General features: G+C 39.7%; 1 protein-coding gene across 23 annotated transcripts in view; it reads left to right on the top strand.

Annotated features, from left to right (window-relative positions):
* The first annotated feature begins 249 nt into the window (after window positions 1-249).
* Window positions 250-20,083, top strand: part of madd (MAP-kinase activating death domain) — a 43,997-nt gene continuing 24,163 nt past the window's right edge. For 3 of the 23 annotated variants that reach the window (XM_088992168.1, XM_088992180.1, XM_088992178.1), the window contains exons 1-18: window positions 250-658; window positions 7,259-7,382; window positions 8,213-8,424; window positions 8,700-9,344; window positions 10,032-10,335; window positions 10,499-10,630; window positions 10,709-10,822; window positions 10,924-11,004; window positions 13,087-13,143; window positions 13,819-13,991; window positions 14,134-14,369; window positions 14,466-14,622; window positions 14,755-14,858; window positions 15,010-15,200; window positions 15,392-15,642; window positions 15,805-15,935; window positions 16,193-16,294; window positions 18,798-18,839. In XM_088992168.1, coding sequence (XP_088848294.1) covers window positions 8,366-8,424; window positions 8,700-9,344; window positions 10,032-10,335; window positions 10,499-10,630; window positions 10,709-10,822; window positions 10,924-11,004; window positions 13,087-13,143; window positions 13,819-13,991; window positions 14,134-14,369; window positions 14,466-14,622; window positions 14,755-14,858; window positions 15,010-15,200; window positions 15,392-15,642; window positions 15,805-15,935; window positions 16,193-16,294; window positions 18,798-18,839 — 2,779 coding nt within the window. In that variant the 5' untranslated portion in view covers window positions 250-658; window positions 7,259-7,382; window positions 8,213-8,365. The remainder of the gene's footprint in view (window positions 659-7,258; window positions 7,383-8,212; window positions 8,425-8,699; window positions 9,345-10,031; window positions 10,336-10,498; window positions 10,631-10,708; window positions 10,823-10,923; window positions 11,005-13,086; window positions 13,144-13,818; window positions 13,992-14,133; window positions 14,370-14,465; window positions 14,623-14,754; window positions 14,859-15,009; window positions 15,201-15,391; window positions 15,643-15,804; window positions 15,936-16,192; window positions 16,295-18,797; window positions 18,840-20,083) is intronic. The other 20 variants (XM_088992179.1, XM_088992172.1, XM_088992170.1 and 17 more) reach the window with 14 other exon arrangements.

The following is a 20,083-nucleotide window of genomic DNA, read 5'->3' on the forward strand; positions in this document are numbered from 1 at the left end:
ATAAGGTATGTTGTGTGTAGTTTTAAGGCTTATTTAGTTGAAAAGTATATTTTATGGAAACCCGGGAACGGATTATTCTCATTTTAATGGTTTCCTATGGGAATTTTTTTTGAGATACACACTTTTCGCCTTACACACTCTGTCTGGGAACCAATTAAGTTCGTAAGTTGAGGTCTCACTGTATTTCAATCGTTATTCGAAGGTAGTAGATTTAATGTAAGTAACAAAACTGGTATTTCAACTATTAGAGTTTTCTATATGTTAAATGTTTTTAAACTGATTTAGAATTGGAATGAGCTCTTAGTTCCGCGAAGGTTGATGCAGCTTCCGTACAAGAAGTCACCCCCGCAATATGCGGATTGCGGAACTTCCCTCAAAGGAGGATGAAGAGGAGGATGTATTGCAGTCAGGTTGAAGTTGACAGCGGAGAGGTGTGAACACAAAGTTCGCACCGTTTAACTATGCCGCCTAGGATTCGCTCAACGAAGCCGACCTTTTCAGATGACCCCTGCTGACGCACTGATCGTGGAAGAGGACGATTCAGGCGGACGACTGTTCCTCTCTACTTGCCTGAGAAGGGCATCTATTACGCAGGCCGTCTTCCACCAGCAGCTGGCGTCGCAGCCCCCGCTAGCGGCTAGTCCGCTAATGTAAACAGGTAAGGATGTAACTTGTCAAGGATGAACTACTGCGCATGTTGTCAGTGTTTGCGATGACCTGGTATTTTCATCACATCGCCCTCGTGATAAGATTGCACAAGTATTGCCGAGAGTAGACTAACGTTACTAGTAGCAGCTAACTAGCTAATCCAGTCGTGACGTAGGAAAGCACCAAGCTAGCACGGGGGGCGAGAGAGACACAACACAAGTCAGGACAAGGCCTGTCAGAGATGTTATCTTTTTTAAATGGGCGATGACACCCCTAAGAGCGACACCGATTATTCCATCAGTACGTTTTATGCGATTGCCACAGCAGTACCCGAGGTGTTTTTACTGTACAGTAGTCAATTTATCATCATAACTTCGATATTATCCCTGTGTATATCTTCGTGTATTATGCCTATCGTTCAAGTACTGTTAATGATGAAATCATAATTAATGGTGCTTGAAAGACAGGGTGCGATTGACCAATTTAATTTGGATCATCGATGTCTTTGTGTGCCCTGCGATTGGCTGGCAACCAATTCAGGGTGTCCCCCGCCTCGTGCCCGAAGACAGCTGAGATAGGCTCCAGCAACCCCCGCGACCCTAATGAGGAATAAGCGGTACGGAAAATGAGATGAGATGAGAGATTTCAAGTGCAAACGCTCTTTAGTGCCGTTTCCCCCAATTTCACTTGGAAGTTACGGTCATGCATACTTGACAGACTGACATGACCACAATTTCACAATGTTGTCAACGTTATGGATGTTGACTTGGCTGATTGGTAAAGAGACTTTGCTAAATTGAGTCCCAAAGAAGTTAACAGAGAAACATATAATTCTCCCAAGTGAGGAATTTCCATACATATGATTTCCCTACATTTAATATTTGGACATTCTTCCCTTGGAGTGATAAAATCGACTATGTCTGTACCACCAGTTCTCATCTTCACAAAAGCTTTCTAAAGACTCATGAGCTTTGAAAAATGTATTACTCTGTCAAATGATGTGCTGGCTGCATTAGCTCTAACACTGTGGGCACACAATTTAAATGCTTGTGCTTTTCTATAATGTACAACAGTTAACACGGATTTGCTGTCTTTCTCTTTGAACCCATGCATTTGTGTCAGTCTGTTAGAGTAATATTTTTTTTGTTGAAAAATATTACATTGATATTCCCATAATGTTATCCTGTGGTGTCTAAAAACAGTAACATTGTCACTTAAAGGACAACCGACATCACTTTTTTGTTTCCGAACTGACATCAGAAAAACGTTTTATGGCATCTAAAATACCCAAAACACGCAGTATGATATTTTTAGTCAAATGCAAAACACCAATAAAAATGACTTAAAGTGTCCAAAAACTACTTCAAATAGAACCCGGAAGTGGCCAGTTTCAGAAGGTCCCGCCCACTTGTTCGTGGTGTCACCCCAAGACGTCTTGCCTTGCTGGAGAATCGAAACAATGGCTTCAGATTCGTAAAAGATGCTTTCTTGTTACTCATCCAGTTATGAATATGATTCAAATAGTTCTGAAGAGGAAAGCATACATGTTTGCAATCGATTAAATAATTTATTCCGGTAATTTTGATGCATCTGCAGAGAAATGTAGTGACAAACTCTTACTACTCACAGTACCCAAAAAAGGCAAAAGAAGGTGACAAAGCTCCGTGTAAAGTGTCTCCTGGGACGTTTTTTTAAGCGAACATCAAATACACTGTAGAAGTCTTGGTGCAACACACAACGATTCACCATCGCGTTATTTATGTGTTTTCCTTCTAATTTCGCCATCAACACGAAGTTTTCAGACCAAACAAAGTACCGCAAAATGCTTTAAGGTGATGCAAGATATGTCATTTGTCGGTGAGGGGCGCTCCTTCAGTGACGTAGGGTGAGGACTCGTCACCAACTCAAAAACAAGACTTCCGGAATATTCAGCGCGAGTCTTAAAACGTAAAATATAGCTATATGTGGTGGAATCTTTGTAAAATACGCTCAGTAGAAGTCATTTGAAGCGATTTTACAAATTATGGACACAACTTGTCCGGAGACGTCGGTTGTCCTTTAAATGTATGTATGTATGTGTCTACGTGTATGTGTGTGTGTGTATATATATATATATATATATATATATATATATATATATATATATATATATATATATATATATATATATATATATATATATATATATATATATATATATATATATATATATATTTTGTGTGTGTGTGTGTGTGTGTGTGTGTGTGTGTGTGTGTGTGTGTGTGTGTGTGTGTGTGTGTGTGTGTGTGTGTGTGTATGTATGTATATATGTATTCCTCATTAGGGTCGCGGGGGTTGCTGGAGCCTATCTTCGGGCACGAGGTGGGGGACACCCTGAATTGATTGCCAGCCAATCGCAGGGCACACAAAGACGTACAACAGTCAGTCTCACACTCACACCTAGGGACAATTTGGAGTGGTCAATCTGCCTGCCATGCATGATTTTGGAGTGTGGGAGGAAACCGGAGGACCCGGAGAAAACCCACGCGGGCCCGGGGGGAACATGCAAACTCCACACAGGGAGGCCGGACCGGGGCGCGAACCGGCGACCTGCACTGTGAAGCCGGTGTGCTAACCACTCGACTACCGGGCCGCCCCATATATATATATATATATATATATATATATATATATATATATATATATATATATATATATATATATATATATATATATATATACAGTAAAGTCTCGTTATATCGATACGCAAGGGAATCCGAAAAAATATCGATATAACCGGGACTATCGATATATCCGATCCTGTGGGGGGGGGGGGGGTGCGTAAATGCGGCATCTTTGTTATGGCATGTAATTTCATCATTGGGTTCATGGATTGCGTATCTAACATGTTTTTTGTACAGTAGTGAAGTGAAAAATAAAGTTGTGCATAAAATAAAAACGTCTTTACACCTTTTAATGACTATTTCCTTTCAAAAATGCAACCAACCAATGCTAAATCGTCAAGTTCTATTCACACGAAGCCACGAACGCCAGCATGTACAATCATATGAAAAACAGTGATTGTTGCAAACAATAAAGATATCTGGATGCAACACAATTAAATACTGTACATGGATGAAAAACCAAAACTGCAACGTTTACATAACTTACGTGACGTTCGAGAGTGGCTGAATAGAATGCCGGCGCGCAGCTGTGACGTTACAACAGCTTTTTGACTGACTCAAGAAACACAAAAAGTGATGTTGGTTGCCCTTTAATGCACAGTATAGAATGTACAGTCATTTTCAAAATCATGACGCTTCAGCAGACAAAACAACAAACATTGTTGCAAAAAACGCTTGCATTCATGTAACAGTACATGTACATAACACTGCAATTAGTATGTATGTAAGCTATTTAAAAAAGTCATCAATCTTCTTCTGCTTCCCATTTTTATATTTTAATATGAACACTTCCATCTTGTTTAACGTTTCTAAAAAACCGGATGCATTTTCTACGGATTCAAAGAAAGATCGCGTGTCCGCAACCCCTTGCAACGCTTTTGTCGAAGTTGCTAAAGGTGTGCATTCAGTCGCTTCTTCTTCATCGTCATCAGCATCATCATCATCACGGGAATCTCCTGTGGCATATTTGGCTTTGACCTCCGCTGCGATATCCGCATCTGATGAGCTTGGGAATGTCGCAATGTCTTTGTCGACTGCGACATACGATGCAATGTCGGCGACTTTTAGCTTTTCAGCCAACACTGCAAGAGGAATGTTGTCGTCATCCTCTTCGTTAGCTGCAGATGTTTCCTCACTGCACCCTGGATTTTCAAATTTGCAGTGACGGAAGCAGTTCTTGATGGTGTTTTCGGACACCGTGCTCCAAGCTTTGGAAATTGCTCTGATGGCACCCAAAACAGTCCATTGTTGAAGACGCACGAGCAGCCGTCTGATACACACGAGCTGCCGTCTGAAAATGGCGTCTGCTCGGGAGAGCTGCTCACGTAACAAGACACGTGACCAAGTTGACCAATGGCGCAACGGATATATCGATGTAAACAACAAAAATGGCCGGCGGGGGATGAAAAGGAGCACCGTAATAACCGGATCATCGTAACAACCGGGTATCGTACTAAACGGTACAAATTATACATAAAAAGACTAGAAATGTGCAAGGGAAATGAAAATAATATCGTAATAAGCGGTACTATCGTTATAACCGATATCGATATAACGAGACTTTACTGTATATATATATACTGTATATATATATATATATATATACAGTAAAGTCTCGTTATATCGATATTCAAGGGAGTCCGAAAAAATATCGATATAACCGGGACTATCGATATATCCGATCCTGCGCCGAACTGCATTAAACAAAAGCCGCCAAAAGAGGGCAGCCAAGCGCCATATAAGAAACGGAGCTGGCCATTAGCTCCCTTTTTTTTGGGTGAGAGATGTTCCTCCAATGTTGCCTCAAAATGGCACATATAATTCTTTAATGATTGTAAACACGTATGCTTTAATCTTCAGAACTACAGTGTATTTGAAACATATTCATAACTGGATGTGTAACAAGAAAGCATATTATCCGAATCTGAAGCCATTGTTTGGATTCACAAGCAATGCAAGACGTCTTGGCGTGAAGTCATTTTTATTTGCATTTGAATAAAAAGTGACATCGGCTGTCCTTTAATACACAGTATGGAATGTTAATAATTTTCAAAATCATCGCGCTTCAGCAGACAAAACAAGAAACATTGTTGCAAAAAACGATTGCATTCATGTAAGGTACAGTGGGCATGTACATAACACAACAGGGAAACTGCAACGCTTACATCTTACTGTATTATGTATACAATTTTAAAAAGTCATCAATTTTCTTCTGCTTCCCATTTTTACCTTTTAACACAAACACTTCAATCTCGTCTGCTACACACGAGCTAGCGTCTGAAAATGAAAATGGCTCTGCTACACGGGTGCTGGGCACGTAACCAAGTCACCTGACCAAGTCGACCAATGGCGCGACTGATGGCGTGACACGTAACCAAGACACGTGACCAAGTTGACCAATGGCGCGACCGATGGCGTGTCACGTGACAAAGTCACACGGCCAAGTCGACCAATAGCGCGACCGATGGCGGCTCATGTGACCAAGTTGACCAATGGCGCGACCGATGGCGGCTCACGTAACAAGACACGTGACCAAGTTGACCAATGGCGCGACGGATATATCGATATAAACAACAAAAATGGCCAGCGGGGGATGAAAAGGAGCACCGTAATAACCGGATTATCGTAATAACCGGGTATCATACTAAACGGTACTAGAAATGTGCAAGGGAAACGAAAATAGTCTCGTAATAAGCGGTACTATCGGTACTATAACGAGACTTTACTGTATATATACAGTAAAGTCTCATATCGATATTCAAGGGAGTCCGAAAAAATATCGATATAACCGGGACTATCGATATATCCGACCCTGTTTGCATGTAATTTTCTCCGTGCGTGCATAGAAATAGTATCGATATAACCGGGACTATCGATATATCCGATATCGATATAACGAGACTTTACTGTATATATATGTGTGTGTATGTATGTACGTATGTATATAATATGTATATGTCGCTGCCGCTGCTCACAAGTGACCTTGAGAGTTTTGAAAGGCGCTTCTAAATGAAATGTATTATTATTATTATTATTATTATATATATGTGTATATGTATATGTATATGTATATGTATATGTATATGTATATACACGTGTATATATATATATATATATATATATATATGTATGTATATATGTATATATAGGTGTATATACAGTAAAGTCTCGTTATATCGATAGTCCCGGTTATATCGATACTATTTCTATGCACGCACGGAGAAAATTACATGCAAACAGGGTCGGACATATCGATAGTCCCGGTTATATCGATATTTTTTCGGACTCCCTTGAATATCGATATAACGAGACTTTACTGTATATATATATATATATATATATATATATATATATATATATATATATATATATATATATATATATATATATATATATATATATATATATATATATATATATATATATATATGTATATGTATATATATGTATATGTATATATATGTATGTATATATATGGTATATATATGTATGTATATATAGGTATATATATATATATATGCGTTTGTAATTGTTTTCATGTAAGTATGATTATTATTATTATTCTTGTATTTAATTTGTGGGGTCGGGGCTGTGACATTTTTGTCAGCAAAAGTATAATACGTAATTCATTCGAAATTGGTTAAGAGGTAAACAAAATTGATTACGGATTTGGGCTGAAAAGCCAGGCAGACTTGTGGTAATAACGGCTTGCCTTGGTGTGTACGGTGTAATGAAGAAACAGTGAACCCTACCGCACACAGAACACAATCCCCCCACCGCCACCCATATCTATTTCTTCTCTCTCGCTCTCGCTCTCTCACTCTCACGCTCTCATTCATGGAGTGAGAGAATGTTGCACCACTTAAGCTGGTGAGGTGTGTGTCGATGCTTCGCCGAAGGGCACCTCAACAGTCACAGACTAGCAACTGTACTTACTTTTTTTCCAGCGTGGAATTAAAATACGTACCCTCCACCGCACAAGATTAACTGACACAGTCACCTGTTGATCCGCTCCAGGGACCTCAGTCAGAGAATGCCACGCCCACTGAGTAGCATAATTCACTGGAATGGGTGAGTAAGCCTGTTGTCTGTTTGCCTATGTTTTTCTCCCCCTCTATGTCTTGTCATTTCCGTGCCTTATATCGTGCGATGTCTCTCTTTTAAAAATCTGTTTGAATTTTACTTGGGACATTGTGTACACACTTTGTACTGCCAATATGTGATATAGTATATAATTAGGTAGACTTCAGTTGTCCACATTTCTTTATAGTTTAGCAATGACTGCTGCAATCAGTTGCAGATAGCCATGTAGACTTGTTTGTACAGCTGCCCGAGTAAAATGTGTTTAACAAAGATAACTTCTGTTGTGAAAGAAACACAAAGGTTAATTTGTGTACAACACATTACATATAATTCAAATAATTTTACAATTTAGAGGCTGCCCGGTCTCAGTAATCCATTGATTGTTACGTGTTTCTCTTTATTTATTTATTTATTTATTTATTTATTTATTTATTTGTTTATTTATTTGTTTATTTAAAGGGAGTACACACTCCACAAAGGCCTCTTTCTAAAGTGATGTTCACACAGCAGCTCAATTCTGTTTATTATTATGATATTATTATTATTGTTTTTTTTTTTTGCATGTATGCAACTCGCATCAATTTTTTTTTCCCGTGCGGCATGATTAGCACAATTCAGATTTTTTCTTTCTTCATATCCAACCCGTGGCCTCTTTTGCCAGGCCTCTATTTGCGTCTGTGTTGGGTTGCTGCCCTTGTTTCTTGTGCACATTGTGATGTGTTGTTAGTTTTTAAGTTAGTACTCTTCTCAATTATTTTTATGGTGTGGGCAATGGAAACCAAAATAGCTCCAGTCATTTTAACCCTTTTATGTTTCAGGTTCAACCAACAAATTCCAGAACCTTCAAAATGATCATAACGGCATATTTTCACATAATACAATTGAAATTTCCCATCTTGGATTGAAATTCATATCAAACAAGTGAACATTCATCTCGAATGACGTGAAATACAAGACGTGGTTGATCCAATATGGAGAAAAAGAAACCGTGCTCACGACTCCTTGACTACTTGGTGGTGGTTGGTGCAAGGTAAGAAGTTTCTTTGCCTTTTGTTTATTAATTAGTTTTAAGAAATCTTTTAGACTATCATAAAAAAAATCTAAATATTCGTCACTGATATTAAACAAGAATAATTTACAAGACATGATCACATTTTGAATACATTTTCTTATAAATATTGTTTCATTTTTGGTCTTGTCGTGTAAATTGGATCAATTCAATATTTAAAGGGTGAAGTTCAGTAATCATGTCCCACAATTATTATGATCCATTTCAAATCGTCTGTGTCTCCATTTACCTTGTAGGCAACCAAGTAGTGACAGTGTGGCCCAGACCCCTCAGCTTCTCCGCCGATATCCACTGGAAGACCACCAATACTTTCCACTCCCACCAGATGTTGTCTTCTTTTGCCAACCAGAAGGCTGCCTTAGTATACGTCAGCGTAGGGTTAGCCTTCGTGATGATTCTTCGTTTGTTTTTACACTGACTGACAAGGACTCAGGAATTACTCGATACGGAATCTGTGTCAACTTCTACCGATCTTTTCAGCGCGGGCATCATCGTACTCGCACAGACAACAACAGTGGCCATACAGAGAACGTGACACAAGAAGGGGACACCACGAGTGAGGGATCTGACGGGAGCCCTGCAGGCCAGTCTTCTGGGTTGTCCCCATCCAACAAAGCTGACTCGGCTCCCCTTTCCACTTCTGGGGAGGACATTGAACCACGAGTTAGTGAGCTTAATGCTGGAAAACCTGCACAGATCAAGCAAAATGCCGCAAAGATGGCCACCAGGAATCGCAACAGTACCTTGACCTCATTATGTATACTTAGTCACTACCCCTTCTTCTCCACCTTCAGAGAATGCTTATATATTCTTAAGAGGATGGTAGACTGCTGCAGTCAGAGGCTAACACAGCGTGCTGGAATCCCCCATACATTCCAGAGGTGAGAAATGTTTGATTTCTGCGTCATATTGATTTCCACAAAATGTTTTCCAATCATGAATGACTTCCATGTCCATTTCAAAACAGAATTTACTCTTATTCTTTTGTATTCTTGCAACACTGTCAAAGCCTGTTGCTATTACTTCATCTAGCATTTATTCTATCGCAACTGCCTAGTGCATCAAGATCATACATGTGTGGTGACCGGGCAACACACCTGCCTGTTGTTATACCATATTTACACAAAGGCTTACTCTGTACATGTGTGACGACTTTAGCTACATAATCCAAAGGATGGATCATTGTTCTGTTTGGCATAGTTGGATGTCATGAGATAAAAAGAGAAAATCATATTGTGGCTGTATTTTTTTTTCTCCTCGGTAGTTCCACTAACAGATTGAGGTCTCTGGTTGTCTTTGGTGAAGCTAATGGCCTTTCCTCTCTCTGCCACAGAAACAATCACCATCATGCTCGAAAGTGCCTAATGACATTGTCTTCATATATCTGCTACACACGTATGCATGCTGTTAATGATGATTAATCAGTAAAATTCTGTGCATCTTCAGTTTCTCCATCAGGCATACCAAGCATGGGAAATCTTTGTCAATGTTTCAAAACCGTACCAACCCTAACCACAAAAGAGATGTTCTTTCTGTTCAGATGTTGATTCGTTTCATGTCCTCCACAGAGACACCATGTGGCGGGTGTTCACTGGGGCTCTGTCTGTTGAAGAGAAGGGAAGCCATCTGTTGGATGACCTTCGGGACATTGAATCCTGGATATACCGTTTGCAACGTTCACCCGTACCGGTTGCAAGCCAGAGGCGTGTGGATGTGGAAGTTCTGCCCAGTGAAATGAAACGGCCCCTCACCTTTGCACTGCCTGACAACTCCCGCTTCTCGATGGTCGATTTTCCGTTGCACTTGCCTTTAGAGTTACTGGGTGTGGATGCCTGTCTGCAGGTTCTATCGTGTGTCTTGCTGGAGCACAAGGTAAGAGCAGACCATCACTAGTTAGTCCAGCATTTTCAAAGATGCGTGCCATACTTTTGTATTAAGTTTTATCAAACAAGACCATGACGTATTGATGCAGAGCTCACAATTTGTGTTTACTTTTCACCATTACTGTTTTTGTTTATTTGTTTCTTTTCTGCAGGTCATTCTCCAGTCAAGAGATTATAATGCTTTATCCATGAGTGTAATGGCGTTTGTGGCCATGATCTATCCTCTGGAGTACATGTTCCCTGTCATTCCCTTGTTGCCAACATGCATGGCCTCAGCTGAACAGGTAGAACGAATAGTATAACACCATTGATGTATGTTAATTATGTTAACGGATTCTTTACTCTATTCGGCTGCTGCACAGCTTCTTCTTGCACCTACTCCCTACATCATCGGTGTACCGGCTAGCTTTTTCCTTTACAAATCAGACTTCAGAATTCCAGATGATGTGTGGCTTGTAGATCTAGACAGCAGCAAGGTAACTACAACAACAATACAGATTTTTTTTGTTACCTTCCAACATTGTGCCTTAAAACAATCAAAATAAATGGGATTGCAGCAACTGCAACTGTCTTTCAGGTGAAAGCACCGACAAATGCTGAGATTCTACCACCTCTTCCAGAGCCTGAAGCTGGCGAGCTCAAGAAACATCTGAAGCAGGTACTGTATGCGTATTGTGTACTTTTTTGGGCCAATAACCTACCAGTAGTAGTGTAGACGTGTACATGCCGTGACTTTCTACAATTCTGTTTCTTATGACCCGGTCATTGTTGTTTTTCATCGCCCTGCACTTAATAGGTTTTTTAATATATAAGTCAATATTAAAAAACAATCTTTTCCAGCCTTGTGAAGGGTAGGGGCTTCCTACTCCAACAGACTTGTATGTATTTTTTTTGCTTGTGCAAGCAATGAAAACGGATTTTGTTGTGCACTTACAAACAAACACATTGTTTTCTGCTCTTTTTCTGTTTTCTTTGCATGCTGTAGCTCTTGAAGGTAAAATCAGTTCCTAATACCCTGTTATCCGAGGAAAAAACAATCTAGACTTTTGTTGTTGAGAGTGGTTGTGACACATTATCCTTGTAACGCCTCTAACAGACCTCATCAGAATTTGGTTCTGATTCATGGAATTAGACACTTGGTATTCACAGTTCTTCATTTTGAATACATAATTAGATTAACACACACACAATGTTCCTTTCACATTGTTTTTTTTTTCTTTTGAACAGTCATGGCAACTGAAATAGCTTTGTTTGGAACAATCACATTGAAAGTGATGTTAACAGGTTAGAATAGTTTACTCTTTATTCTAACTTAATGAATTCTTGAAAATTATGTGGAATTAATTATTCAGAACTTTATCCCCTTTAAGACAGTTCTTACTGACCTCCATCTTGCAGGATATGCGAGGTAAATATGTCCTCTCCCATAACAAAACAAAAAAACAACAGGTGCAGGTTCCGTTCAAGCTTTTTTCAGTTTTATTTAAGTAATTTCAGTTTTCAGTAAAACCTTCTGGAGCCTGATCTTGTCAAACATAGTCATGAGTATTGTATACTTTATGCCACTGGAATTTGACAGAATCCTTATACCTCGAAAATCATCACACTTTCGGCAGAAAAAAAAAAAACAAAAGAAGAAACAATGGCGCATTAATATTACATCAAGGAGATCAGGCAATTGTTAACAAAGGTCTGACACATATATTATGGACTGACCAATATATATAAAATATAGATTTGTGAAAAAATGTGAACTTTACCATATTATGATGTAGGGGGTTTTGGCCTGACACCAGCGATGTACTTTGAATCAGAGCCAGTTTGATGGCTTTGCGTTTTTCCTCGTTGTTTCCTTTTGTGTGAATGTGTGATTCGTGTCAGGAGGTGCGTGAAGCCTCTGTGTTTACCAGTTTAAGCTATTTGTGTGCAGGAATTCACATGATTAGAGATTTTGTAAAGGGGCATCAAATCAAAAGTACAGTAGCTCTTGATATGAAGTCGACTTAAATACCGGTACTTACACCGCAAACTTCAACATTTTTATTTCAGATGAGAATCTTTAAAGTTTTACAGTTATAACAGGTCTTACATCTATTTTGAGAACATGAAATCAGGGTAACCATTGATGAGCTTTACTTTTGCAAGTATCACCAGGTTTTCTGAAACGATCTGGTGGTGTATCATCACTGTCATCTTCACATGATAATCACTAGGCCATTCCATTTCGTCATTAATATACTGTAGGTCCTTCCACACTGGCATTTTCCTGTATTTATGCATCCGAAGCGTAACAAGGTATTTTTCGCCAGTGGCCATTCCCACAGCTGTTGTGGTTTTGTGCATTCTGAGAATTAGATGCATGGGTGGTCTTTTTAGCACAGCGACAATGGCAGTCAATGCATCTTGGGCAATAATGGTCACATGTTAAAACCTTGTACCCATTTGCCAATTTTTGTGTTAAACACTAACTCCCTGTGTCTTGAAACGGACAGCAGCAATCACTTAAGGCATTACAATAATTTTATGACCTTAATGTAGTTTTATTCCCATGCACACTACAGTTGTGAAATTACGCTAGTGTTTTTGTGACCGAAACACACAAAAAAAATCCCAAAACACAGCGTTTTATTTCTGAATCTTAACATTGAAAAGAAATACAAAGGGCCATGGTTTTGTCATGTGCTGTTCCAGTGACACCACCTCAGGCCTTCTTATGATTCTCCCAACATCTCTCTCCTAGTGTCTGGTTAGGTTGACCATGATCACCACAAAGCAGATCTTCTCCTGTGAAAATAAGGTTATTCATTTATTCTCCTGTGGAATGCCCCTGCATCCTCTTTCACCTTACTTTGCTCATGACAAATTACTTTTCTCTTTTCTCAAGAATTGAATTATATGCATAACAGTGTCTCCCAATGTTTTATGAACCCCTTAACGTGCTGCTTCGCTCTGGCTTGAGCATGACTGAATATGCTATGATATGATTCTTGCATCAGTGAGTTTCCTGGTAATCAAAAGCAGCAAAGGTGAAGCAGATACATTTTAACAAATAAATTTCACCAGATCTGGTAACTAAATGTTTCATTTTGCTTAGCTAAACACTGAGAACTCTGCAGCAAGATATTCAGTACATTCTGTATTCCTCCTCCCTGGCAATGACACACCCACTACAGGCATCAACATGCTCCTGCGTAACATACGATTACAAATATTTCCCAAAACAGTCTGGTACATTGAAGGGATTTTATTATTTGGTGTCCCAAATATTTCCTTTTGTAAGTAAAAGCAATTTTACAATATCCATCCATTCCTGTCTCGTGTTTTATTAGTTTCTCAATTGAATAGATTTCCTTTTGTAGTGTGTAGATTGTTGTGGAGTAACTATCATTATGTTGATGCCTAAGGTGAGAGTGGCTCATGAAACTACAATGTATTATTTTCTCACTCTTTATTCCTCTATTACTTGTTCCAGGCCTTGGCGAGCATGAGTTTGAACACCCAGCCCATTTTGAACCTTGAGAAGTTCCAGGAGGGTCAGGAAATGCCCCTGCTTCCTCCTGGACGTGATAAAGCCTCACCATCATCCACTGAGTTTAACCCGCTCATTTATGGAAATGATGTTGATTCTGTGGATGTAGCCACAAGGCAAGCCTTTTGTTTCACTGATGATTGTGTCACATACGTATTTGATCATTTTATTCCCATCTTGACCAATATTTCATGCTACAGTATCTGCTTCATTTTGAATGAAAGAGATGTAATCCAAACATTTTATATTACTTAACAGGGTGGCCATGGTACGGTTCTTCAACTCTCAAAATGTTCTCCATGGTTTTCAAATGCACACACGGACCTTGCGCCTCTTCCCCCGTCCTGTGGTGGCTTTTCAGTCATCGTCTTTTCTTGCCTCTCGACCAAGGCGATCTTCTTTTGCTGATAAGCTTTCCCATACCCAGGCGGTGGAGTTCTATGGAGAATGGGCTCTCAATCCCACAAATGTAGCCTTTCAGAGAATACATAATAGTAAGATCTTTACAGTTGAATATCTTGTTTCTTGTTGTAACCTCTCATTGTGTTTAAAAGACCTTTAACTGTACACTGCACACGCTTTGGTTTCAGATGTTTTTGACCCGTCTTTAATTGGTGATAAACCCAAGTGGTATGCTCATCAGCTACAGCCAGTACTTTACAGAGTCTTTGATGGGGGCTCACAGCTGGTTGAGGCTATGGCGAGTCCATTTGAGGATGAAAGTAATGACTCTGACCCCACAGACAGGTGAAGATGAGAACATCAATTTTTGACTTTCCTTGGGACAATGTTGAGTTTTTTTTAATTCAGAGACAACATGTATGCAATTTGGTTTTAATAACCTGCTTTAATAAGAGAATGTTGTATTTCTTTCCACAGTGGTAGTGACAGTGAGGCATATGATGACTCCAGTTCATCCTATTCATCACTTGGAGACCTTGTGATTGAGATGATTCAAGGAGATATTCAGGGAGAAACACCAAGTATGTTTTTTTTGAACTCAGAAATAAATCAAAAGCTTGAACCTGTTTACTTTGAAGAATTTTATAACTTCATCCGTCAGATTTCCAGCAATTAGTTTGGAAGTAACCTGATTTTATCCCCCCCCCCCCTTTTTTTTAATTGACACTTTAGGCCTCCAACCACATACCCATGCTGCTCTCGGAGATGCAAGTGAGGTGGAATTTCAAGAATTTCACAACTTAAGGGAAAGTTCACAAGGTCCATCCGGCGGGGATGTGCCTTGTGATGGACAGCCCCTTCGCTCAAGTTCCAGTACAACTGCAAGCTCCAGTCCGAGCACAATAATGCAGGGCGTCAACCATGTATGTCATCTCTACAATTTGACATTCCTATATAGTATTTGTGCTACCACTTATCCAGTAATTACATTTTTAAAGGTCTATCATGGTGATTATAAAAATTAATGAATACATACAAAAATGTTTTAAAAAAATCCCCATAATGTGCATTTTTCCATTCAATGCATTTTTGCAATCTTTTTTTTTTTTAACAGGAAGAAAGAGAAGCACCTGATAGTGAGGCACAAGCTGGTTCTGGTCCTCAGAACCCAGTCCTCGGAGCTTGCAGCCAACCGTCTTTGAGAGCAGTTGAATCTGGCCTGGTGGATCCAGCTATTAAAAAACGAGAATATGATAACCCTTATTTTGAGCCTCAGTATGGCTTCCCCTCTGAAGATGATCCTGATGCAGAAGAGCAAGTGGAGTCATACACCCCTCGATTTATCCAGAACATCAATGGCAACAAGTGTGTGAAAATTGTTCAACACATGAATGAACCATACAATGTGTCAATGAGTTGTTGGCTGTGTGCCATTCTGATTTGATTCTATATTTTAATATGCTCTTGATGTTGCAATTGTTAGTGTATCCTTGAGGATATTTAAAAATCTTTTTATTTTGTTTGTAGGGTACAGCGTCCTTCGCGGCCGAGTAGTTTAAGGCTACCTGGGGAGTCTGATGGAGAAGGTGACAGCTCACCAAATTCAACCATTTCCAACAGCAGTAATGATGGATTTGGGGGACTGATGTCTTTTGCAAGTAAGAATATTTTCACTAGTATAATTTGTGCTATTTACTGGTGGAGTCACATGGTGAAAAATGTTTTTTTTTAAACAAATATGTGCTAACCTTCCGATGCCTTCTCAAATTCTGGAAAATTGTTCAAGGGACATTAGTCCCCCCTCATATTGCCTGTTGCCAAAGATTGCCAATTCCCACAGCAATGATCATATAAATTGGGAACGGGTTAAAACGTTTTTTCATCGTTGAACACTATGACTATGTATTGTTTTTAGGTAATCTTTACAAGAATCATGGCACCAGTTTCAGTCTGTCCCATCTTGCTCTACCCAACAAAGCTGCGAGAGAGAAATCGACACCTTTCCCCAGCCTCAAAGGTATAGTAGCACAGACACTCTGACTCTTTCACTTTTTTCTAAACCAGCATATTCGATTTGCCAAACCCACCTCATTTAGTATTGCTTAAATAATCGATTATGTTTAACAGAACAATGATTTGATCTTAATAATTAATATGCTCAAAGAATACAGTAGGGCTGGGTAATATACATCAAACCTCTGGCCCATTTTTAAGGACAAGGGAGATGTGCAGCGTTGTAACTACTGAGGAATAAAGTTGATGAGCCATACAATGAAACTATTGGAAAGAGTAGTTGAAGCTAGACTAAGAGCAGAAGTGAACATTTGTGAGCAGCAGTATGGCTTCATGCCAAAAAAAGAGTATGACAGCTGCAGTGTTTTTTTAAGAATGCTGATAGAGAAGTACAGAGGTCAGAAGGAATTGCACTGTGTTTTTGTAGATCCGGAGAAAGCGTATGACAGGGTGCCGAGAGAAGAGCTGTGGTATTGCATGAGGAAGTCTGGAGTGACAGAAAAGTATGTCAGAGCGGCACAAGACATGTATCATGACTGTAGTAAGACAGTTGTGAGGTGTGTTGTCGGTGTGACGGAGGAATTCAAGGTGGAGGAGGGACTCCACCAGGGGTCAGCTCTGAGCCCTGGTGGAGTCCCTTCTTATTCGCTATGGGTGATGGACAAGCTGACAGACGATGTTAGACAAGAATCTCCTTGGACAATGATGTTTGCAGATGACATTTGAAGGAAATAAATACATTTAGTTAGCCATTTTAAAAATTGTAGGATGAACATTAAAATAGTGAGTTGGTTAGTATCAATGGTGTTTTGTTTTCAGTGGATGGATGAGGGAGCAGATGTGGAATGTGTGTCGGAGTTGTATTTTTGCAGGCACTAGGGAGTCGAGGGGTCCGCTGATTCGTATCACCCAAAGGAGAGGAAAAGTTACGACCTGACCAAGGCTGAAGGAAGGAGGTGAAGGGTTACAACATAAACCAACGCTATCTTGGCTAAGGCAACTTGAGACATCTCCGCGACATGCCGCCAGAAGGATGACGACATCAGAAGAGCGGGATCCAATCCACTGCTGATTTCTTTGTTTGAGCCAAATTTGAATATGCATGTGGTACACCTTTAAATCTGGGCTGCTCAGTCTAAGTCCTTGTCTTTCGTCTCTCTTACTGATTTGGGGCACACAAATATTTTCTGTGTCAAGGAGCTGAGACCCATAATTCTGTATCAGATCAAATTGTTTGGACTAAATTATCTGTGAGTAACTTGCCGGCTTCTTTGGTGATCTCTCTCACAACGAGCATGCCAATTGTTAGGTTACAATGTTGCACAATAAGGTAAATATTTAATTCCGTTCATCATATTTACAATTTCAAAGATAACCGTAAAATGCTAATAGTAGCCTGTAATATTTTAACCAAACACATTGTAATCTGTAGTGAGAGCAGGGAACACGTGGGCGAGAAACTAGAGAGGTGGAGGTATGCCCTGCACAGGAGAGAAATGAAGATCAGTCACAGCAAGACGGAATATGTGTGTGAATGGGAGGGATCCAAGTACAAGAGTGATGTTACAGGGAGAAGAGCTAAAGATGGCGGAGGATTTTAAGTACTTGGGGTCAACTGTCCAGAGCAATGGAGAGTGTAGAAAAGAGGTTAAGAAGCGTGTCCAGGCAGGCTGGAGCGGCTGGAGAAGAATGTCAGGTGTAATGTGTGACAGAAGGGTCTCAGCTAGGACGAACAGAAAGGTGTATACAACGATGGTGGGACCAGCCATGATTTTTGGACTGGAGACAGTGCCACTGAAGAAAAGACAGGAAGTGGAGCTAAAGGTAGCAGATATGTTGATATATTGAGGTTTTCTTTGGGAGTGACCTGGTTGGATAGGATCAGGAATGAATATATCAGAGGGACAACTCATATTATTGGATTGGATTGGATATGCCTTTATTAGTCTCACAGTGGAGAAATTTACATTTCACAGCAGCAAAGTGATGAAAGGAATGAAAGTAGAAAAACAAAAATACATGAGCTGCTGGAAAGGCAGCCACTCTCGCGGCGACGTCTTGAAGTCAAAAGAACAAAAAAATTAGAGGCTTTGGAGAGAAAGTCAGAGAGGCCAGACTGAGATGGTTTGGACATGTCCAGAGGAGAGAGAGTGACTATATCGGAAGAAGGATCCTGAGCCTTGAACTGCCAGGTAGGAGACCGAACGGAAGACCAAAGAGGAGGTTTATGGATGTTGTCAAAGAGGACATGAAGGTGTGAGAGAAGAGGATGCACAAAACCGGGTTAGATGGAGGACACTGATTCGCTGTGGCAACCCCTGAAGGGAAAAGCCGAAAGGGAAAGAAGAAGACACAGCCCTCGTATAGGTGTGGCTATAGTTTGATCATGGCTCCCTCAGGCATTGCATTTTAAACTTGAGCATATTTGAAAGGGTAGGTTTTTCACCATTTGAATAACTTTTTCTGGTCTTTCTTTCTCCTCCGAATTAATTTTTCCCTCATAAAAGAGTATTTAAATTTTGACATTGAGGAAGAGCTGGACCCGGCAGGTCTGTAAAGAATCTCTTTTTATAGCCTGACTCCCCCGACCCTTCTAATTGCAAACATTTATGGCACTATTTTAAAGGAGTGTATTGAGGATAAAAAAAAAACACGTTTTTTTTTGTCATATCTGTTCATCAAAAAATACTCACACACCCAAGCGTCAACAATAAATGTTGAGTGTTCCCTTGTAAACATCAAAATATAGCTACTGAATTCTGAATCGATTTCAAGCATATCATCCTTTTTTTCGTCATATGATATTGTCCTGCTTGAATTATATTACCATGTTAGGGGAAAATGGGTTATTTGAATCAGAGATTTAAAATTATGTATGTGCTGTATTGTAAAAGTTGAATTGTATTCGGCTTTGTGATTATTTGATCATATCATAGTCATTGCATTGTCATATTGATAGGAAAAAAAATAATTTTCTCGTCTGTCTCAAAGATGATGTAATCTTTAGAAGAACATGAATTTTACTGGGGTTAGATTTTCTACCTGAGAGAGAGAAAAAGAAAAGGAACCTGCTCAATAGCTCCAATTTATGTGAAATAGCTGCCATGTTCTGTTTCTTTTCATTACGGTGTATTTTCTTCTTTGTTGTTCCGATGCACCCAAGAGCATGTTTTGTCTGGTGTGTTATTTTGCATTTGCCCCTTCCTCTGATTAGGCCTGTACCTATCTTGGTTTATCGGTGTACGACTAAGACACAGTGGTGAGCTGTTGATCCACAACTTCTCATTCCTTCCGTATTGACTGCTGGTGGTGACCTTCTTGATAAAGATAACCCTCATCGTGATGCTACTCTGTAGCACTTAGTCAAGAAATGTAGTTTTCAGTGAAGGGCATTCTATTGCTCCAACAGCTACATCTTTGCAAGTGACAGCATTGCTCCGTTAGCCCCAACAAAGTTCACATACGTTCCATTTGCTGTTTTTATCCGCGAGATGTAGCCCATTGTCTTAAAATGAAGTGAGGCGCTTCATAGCATGCTTTGAAGCCATCTTGTGGCATCATAAGGGCATTCTCAACCATGTTAGGGCTTGGTAGATTTTATTGCTATTTGCTCAAGCCCTATCTCCACCAAATAGCTGGCAAACACTGTACACTATCCAGTTAAACTTCGTATGATGATAGTTTTTAGTTTCATCGTCCATGAAGCAGTCAATTGCAATTTGAGTCATGTATGCATATTTTATAGGTTTGTATAGATTATTATCCACCTATCACAACACATCCAATGTGCACT

Source organism: Hippocampus bargibanti, linkage group LG03 (assembly GCF_051943395.1).
Source record: "Hippocampus bargibanti isolate YZ-2025 linkage group LG03, ASM5194339v1, whole genome shotgun sequence".
NCBI lineage: Eukaryota > Metazoa > Chordata > Actinopteri > Syngnathiformes > Syngnathidae > Hippocampus > Hippocampus bargibanti.